General features: G+C 48.5%; 1 protein-coding gene across 1 annotated transcript in view; it reads right to left on the reverse strand.

The window, feature by feature from the left end:
• The window catches only part of UIMC1 (ubiquitin interaction motif containing 1), a 34,392-nt gene extending 27,708 nt beyond the window's left edge, over positions 1-6,684 (reverse strand). The window contains exon 1 of the mRNA XM_010183636.1: positions 6,535-6,684. Within this exon, the coding sequence (XP_010181938.1) occupies positions 6,535-6,684 (150 nt within the window). The remainder of the gene's footprint in view (positions 1-6,534) is intronic.
• Between the last annotated feature and the right edge of the window lie 713 nt (positions 6,685-7,397).

The following is a 7,397-nucleotide window of genomic DNA, read 5'->3' on the forward strand; positions in this document are numbered from 1 at the left end:
CGTGTTTCTGAACCTGTGAAGTCCTTTGGACTGCTCCCCTGTGCTGGGTTTTGTTCTAGACACCTCCAGCTTTACTGTTATCTGTAGGTTTTATTAATGTATCTTCACCACTTGCAGCCTCTTACAGATCATTAATGAGGATGTTAAAACACACACAGACCTAATATTGATCCTCCTGGCCTCAGCTTTACATCTCCCCCAAATGAGCCTCTCTCTTGTTCATCACCAGCTCTTGCTGACAGTATTTTAGCAGGATTTCAATCCAAGAATGTTACTATCTAGAACAAATTGAATTATTTATCCAACTCAGATTTTGCAAGACATACTATTAAGTGGTTTCCTGAGACTCTAATACATTACAGCTTCTATATGCCCTAATACCTTTGCCATTCCTCACTTCCACCGATTTAAGAACCAGCTAAAAACACGGCAGCGATCACGCTCAGCAAGTCCGCACACACACTCTCATGCTCGCACTTAAGAGTTTTTTCCTTTGGATGATTTTCCTTCTCCCCACCCAGCCTGGCTTTGGTACCCTGTTTCATAGATCTGCTGCTGCGTCTCCTAAAGGCTGCTTCACAGCCAGACTCTCTCTTGCTGGAAGATGGATGCTCTCTACTTGTGAGCCTGCCCAGCTCACGCTCAGCAGGTGAAGTCCTCTCTCTCCCAGGGCCCTGGCACAACACCTCTCTGGTTTTCCATCTCCGCTGGTTCTGCTACTCCAAACTTCCTTGCCTTGGTTTGCAGCAGCAGCCCCGTGCTGACCTTGCAGGCAGCTCACACCTAAGGGAGCGCTTTGTGGGATCGTATCAGTATCATGCTAGGATTACATCCTGGATGAGGTTACAGAACAGCTCTCCTGCTCCCCCCCAAAGCCCAGTCTAACAGTGCTAAACCTGCTCCAGCTTAAGAGAGGGCCAATTTAATCCTAGCAGGCTCTGCAAATCCCCAGCTCTTCTCTCCAGGCATCAATCTTCCCCTCATCACTCCTGCACTTGCCGGAAGGTCAACCCTGACGCTCTCATCTGCAGCTCTCTTCCAGGGCACCGATGTGATTTATGAGCACACCAAACTCGCCACGGCTGCTGTGTGCACAGAGGTGCACGTTCACAACACGCACCACGGGACAGGACGGGGCTCAAACACCTCCAGGGCTTGGAAGGGAACAGCGAGGCCGGTGCCCAGCTCCACCGCGCAGCCCAGCGCGTGCCTTGGTTCCCCGTGACGGGTCCCGAAGCATCTCGGCATTTACAACAGTGGCAGGAGCGAAATTATTGCAGGACACGTGTTGTACGAACCTCCTGCATTTGAGAGAGATGTTTAAATTGCTTAGCAGCGTTCTACTGAACAGCCACGGTACAGCGAACCACTGAAGCAAATCCAATTAATCCTGATGGGCCAAAATATACACACACATCTCAATTCTGAGAATTCTTAAATCTTCTTTATTTTTAAACCCAGAAAATAAAACATACCTTTTAATTAGGATTTATGGCTGTTTGTACCTCTGCTGGGAGAGAGCCCCGCAGGCCCCGGAGTGCTCTGCATAAATGTAGGCAAGGCTGGTAGAAACAGAAGGGGCCAAGAAAATTCAGAGAAGACAACAGGGCTTGCTCTTTCTGACCCAACCTTTTAATGCTCATCTGTCTACAAGGATAATAGGAACTCAGGGGGCCACTCAACCAACTGCCTTTCTAATAAGATCACCGGTCCAAAAATAATCTTAATCAATTAAAATATTCCCAAACTGCAGCCAATACTCTTAGTTACAAGGTCATCTCCAACACACAACTTCCAGGGGAAACAAATGATTATAGCGGAGGCGAGGTGGGAACTGCACACCTCTGCTCAGTGCCAGCCTGGAGAGCGTCTCCCCTCCTCTGCCGTCAATGCAAAGCGTAATGGCCAGAAGGAATCCAAATTCTCTTCCTGTGTGTCAGGCTCTGCAGTTTAATTTATGATGCTCTCTTATGAGCAGTTTCACTGTCAGCATTGTACACGGATCAAGAAAAAGACGGGTTTCCAAAGTTCCCCGCGCATTTAGTGGAAGGCAGCCACTATTCTTCTTCCTTGGTTTTTTTTAACCTGCTTGGTTTCACCAGACAGCAGGAAATCAAATTCTCATTTAAAAAAATGCTTTTGCACATACTTAAGAGAACCTGACTGCCAGCAGAAACAGATACAGCTCCACTCATTTCTAAAAGCCTGTAAATGGAAGCCAGTAGCCAGCCTCCCACATCCTGCTCCCTCGAATCCACATCGTAAACCACAGAAATCAGCTCCTACTGACTCAGAGAGGGAAAGGCTACAGAAGAACGTCTCCACAGCTAACCGTGCAGACTGCAAAGTCAAAAGGTCTGGGTAATTTCACTGCTCAACGGCAGTTGGGACCGTCTCACCATAGGGCACAGCCAAACACCACACGTCCTGCATGGGAAACACGCAGATGAAAACCGGACTGATTTATTTTTAAAAGCCAATTAGATGTTGGAAGTGCCACACTTGGCTCTAGCCAAGGCTGCTGCTGAAATTAATATCACACCCTACTTTATTAGGCTTTGACTCCAGTTCAGAATCTGTTTCAGCTCTGCTGTGTCTTTCGGCTCATTAGAACAAACCTGTTGGAATGGAGACTTGAACAACCAGACGCAGCGGGGCTTGTGCCAGACATGCGGGTCCTGACGCTTGGGAGGGAGGCCACCGTAGATAGCAGGGCTTTTACCGGGCTGTAAGGAGCCCGGATTCAGATAAATCTGATTTCCGAGGAGTAAACGCAGCAGACCCAACACGGCTCCTCCAGAGCGCACTCACGCTGCGTCTCCTCTGGGAGGTGGAGACACCGCATCCCTCGGTACCACAGCAGAGCCCGTGGGGACAGCGGGGTGCTGCAGCAATGCTCCCGCAGGGCTCCGCTCCGCTCGGTCAGCGCTGCCATCCTCGCCGTGACATTTCCATCACCATCTTCTCCATAGCAAGGCAGCCCTCAGGCCAGGCCTGGTCCCGAGGCACGTACCCACTCCCACAGCTGATGGAGAACAGGGCAGGCGGTGGCTGGGTATTCCATGGATGCCCAAACACACCTCCCTCTTTCCACCAAAACCAACATCTGATTTTGAACATCACACGCTGCCATTTACCCAGACTGCGAGTCCAAACACAGGAATAAAGGATCTACGCAGGATAAACAGACCCTTCCAGAAGGTCCCCCAGCAGATCAGCAGCATTTTAGGATCAAGGCATTGAAGTCTCAACAAGCCCAAGTGCCAGGTCCTGCACTTCAGGCGCAGTAACCCCATGCAGCACTACAGGCTTGGGGATGAGTGGCTGGAAAACGGCCAGGCAGAAAAGGACCTGGGGGCGTTGGTGGACAGCAGGATGCCCATGAGCCAGGAATGTGCCCTTGCGGCCAAGAAGGCCAATGGCATCCTGGGGTGTATCAGAAGGGCTGTGGTTGTAGGTCAGAGAGGTTCTCCTTCCCCTCTACTCTGCCCTGGTGAGACCACATCTGGAATATTGTGTTCAGTTCTGGGCCCCTCAGTTCAAGAAGGACAGGGAACTGCTTGAAAGAGTCCAGCAGAGCCACAAAGATGATGGAGGGAGTGGAGCATCTCCCTTATGAGGAGCAGCTGAGGGAGCTGGGTCTCTTTAGCTTGGAGAAGAGGAGACTGAGGGGTGACCTCATTCATGTTTATAAATGTGTAAAGGGCGAGTGTCAGGAGGAAGGATCCAGGCTCTTCTCAGTGACAGCCAATGACAGGACAAGGGGCAATGGGAGCAAGCTGAAGCACAGGAGGTTCTATGTGAACATGAAAAGCTTTTTCACTGTGAGGGTGACAGAGCATGGCCCAGGCTGCCCAGAGAGGTTGTGGAGTCTCCTTCTCTGGAGACATTCAAAACCAACCTGGATGCGTTCCTCTGCAACCTAATTTAGGTGATCCTGCTCTGGCAGGGGGGTTGGACTGGATGATCTTTCGAGGTCCCTTCCAACTCCTAACATTCTGTGATTCTGTGACTGCAGATCGGTCAAGCAGGTCAGCACAATTACTGGTCCCCAGGCTGTGCTCAGTGCTCACCCTTGGCCAGGGCCACTGCTGGGTGCCAACCAACTCTCAGACTTGGCTTCAGAAAGCCTTGGGAGTCAGAGAGTTTTTAATCAACAGCCCAGTTCAAGAAGGAAGCTCATGAGACAGAGCAGGAATTGCCATGCTTGGAGAAAGCACTGTTGGGCACTATTCAAATTCCTGTGCATTTGTGAATGACCACCCATCTTCTGGGGTGGGCAACAAATTCCCTCTAGCATTTACTGTCAGGGGAGACAGCAACCACTTCACTCATTCATCATGTCTGCATTTCAGAGACACAGGCTGCACACAAAAGGTCATCTCCTATTGTGTCCACAAAGCCAGAGAGACTGTTCTCATTTTGTCTGGCCCTTCCCAAAAAAGGAGAAGTGTTTCCCAAAGCCAGGATTATGCACAGCAGAGATCAGAAAGCCCCATGTCCAGGAAGCTTCCTTCTGATGCAGCTCTGCAGATGCCACAGCATAGACATGAGCAAAGAAAGAAAACTTGGCAAAATAACATGGATGAGCTTGATAATCCAGCATGACTGAAAAATTCCTGGGAGAGGCAGTCTGCCAAAGATCATCAAAAGTGAGAAGCTGGAGGCTGTCCAGGTGCAGCTGCTACAAGATCTGCTGGTCTGGAAGCAGAACTGGGGACTTGTTCTATAGATACCTGCCAAGAGACTGCCAAGGAAGAAAGCCATCGAATCGATGATGCCCAAATTGTCCTTGTAGCTTTTGATTCATAAGGAACCATGTCCTAACAGATGCAAGATTAATTGAGAATGTATTGTTCTCCAAAATTGCTATTGATCTGAGCTTCCCACACCTCTTCTTGAACACATAACAAGGTCTTACCAGAGCAAGAACAACAGTTCCAAGGTTCAAAATTGAAATTCAACTTGATGCACACTGAAGAGCTGAGACAGTTACAGAAGCCAGACAGTTATTTTTTTGCGATCCCAAGTAAATCACATTTTTGGGTTTGATTTTACAGAAAACAACATGACAAGAGACTGTGGCACTGGATCTGGAAGCTGATGACTCACAGAAAGAAAGAGACTGAACTGAATAAATCCACTCATTCAACTGACTGAACTGTTGTCACTTAAACAGAACCTAATTGGCTCTTTAACGGCCTCTCTGAGCATATCCTTTTCTGTAATATGACCGATTATGCCATCAGAATTTATTGTTTATAGACAAACTTACAGAACAGCCAGGGAGCCTAACCTTTTTATAGATGTGTTTTAAGAGACGTTTGTTTCCTCTTTTTCAGATACGTGCACATTGAGATGAATAATTGCAGACAATAACAGGTCCTGATCTTTTATGTACTGCAGCAGCTCTTATAGCTGCTGATTTCTTTCTTCCTTACAGGTTTCACAATAAAGGCCAGTGATGCAGCAGACATCTGAAGTTAACTTAGCATATTGCAGAGCTAAGGGTTTAACCCCACTGAACTATTACTGCCATATGTTCCATTTCTTTCAGGGAATTTCCCAATGGGAAAGATCTCAGACAATGTGAAGAAAAAACATCCAATATCATTTGCCCTACAGCTTTTTACTGTTTATTTCCAGTGCTTTTCCCCTCCTCACATGATAATCGCCTTATTGTAGAGGAGCACGCTGCAGATGTGAGAGCAAAAGGGACTTGATTTAAGATCTACAGCTTGAGAGCAAACTGAAACGCTTTTGAAAATGGTGGAATTACCAAAAGCAGCTTAGGATCCCCAGTCACCAGCAAGACAGAGCAAAGCCTTAACAGTCACACAGGAAAACCTGATTCTAGTCATTTCCTCTTGTGTACCTCACTCGAGTTAAGGACAGATTCTCAGGGTGCTGGGTTTCCCCCAGGCGCTCGTCCCAACGCCAGTGTGACAGACGCAGACATTTCAATCTTTCAGGGTAAGGTTGATGTTTGTAAGAGGATGTCAGGGATCAATGACCTGAGCCTCTGTGACTCAGCCAGGCACACCCACACCACACTTCACCCTTACACCCGACGGAAGTGGGTTCAAAACTCGGGCTTCTGTAATTCAGCATCAGTTCACCAGCCACCAGCTGCGTCTGAGCCACTCACAAGCCCGTGTTCTGAACCATTTTCTTATCTATTTGCACATAACACAGAATCACGTTTCGATGGTTTAGCTGGAAATCAATCAAATAAAAATTATGAAGAAACAGATTTGTAAAGGGATTGAGGAAAGGTTACTTTTAAATTACGTTTCAAATTCAGTTCTGAGAGGATTTGGTTATCAAATCCCAGCCTCATAACTCACCCTCACGAAGCACACCATTCATTTCCCAGTCAAATAGGATTTGATTCATCTCATACGTAAGAAAAGGAACGGCACAACACCCTCTGTGCACAGCCTGACCCCAGCACACACTGCGTGGGAGGCTCGGGTGCTCTCCTGCAACAGCAGGGCCCAGCACAGGCTCAGGACACCACAGCCCAACACTGACCTCTCCATCGCTGTCAGAAATAACAATGAACGCATCCACAAAACTGCGCTTCTTCTTGGCGTTGGCTGGGATCCTCTTCTCTTCCTCCTCTTCCTCCCCATCCTGACCTCGAGAGTCCAGGCCCTCTGTGGGCTTCTTCTTCCTCGGCATCCTTCACTCTGAAACAGAGGGGAAGATTAACAGCCATTTGTTTCCTTCCGCTTTCCATTTCCCTTAACAGCCATCCTTTTTTTTTTTTTTGCTATTTTTAGGCAAAATACCCCAGGCATTAGAACCTTATTACAAAGCGTGGTGGATTTAGCATTACTGGGAGCCACACGTCGTAGTCACCGCTTATCTAGTTATGAATGCTTTATTACAGCTGATTGCTGCAAAGGGGTTTCAGGGGAACAGCAACACAGACCAAAGCCACTCCGAATGCCCTTGCTCCAAAGCAACGAGGCTTTCCTCTTCGCTTCTCCTGTTAAAGCTCCTCAAACTGCTCCAAAGCCTCACTTCACAGCAGCTCTCCCACCCTCCAACACAACCCCAAAGGCCCCCTTGTCAGCCCCACACCTTCACCATCCTGGTGCAGAACAAACCAGGCCGTGGCAGCAGATCAAGCTGAAACTTGCGGAACGAGAAGCCACTGCAGCACAGCCACACGTCAGCTTTTATCTTCAACAAAACAAGAGGGAAAGGCACGTTCCTTAAAGGACGCTGTTTTGCTCTCAGCACAGCAGCTCCATAAAGGCTGCACCAGCACCACAAACAAGGGAAAAGGCAGGCAGCGGCAGCCTGGAAACAAGACAACAGGTTTATCTCGCAGCCCGGATTTCTCAATGAGCGTCAGCCTCCGGAAGCCCTCTGCGCAGACATGCCCC

Source organism: Mesitornis unicolor, unplaced genomic scaffold, assembly GCF_000695765.1.
Source record: "Mesitornis unicolor isolate BGI_N332 unplaced genomic scaffold, ASM69576v1 scaffold45690, whole genome shotgun sequence".
Lineage (NCBI taxonomy): Eukaryota > Metazoa > Chordata > Aves > Mesitornithiformes > Mesitornithidae > Mesitornis > Mesitornis unicolor.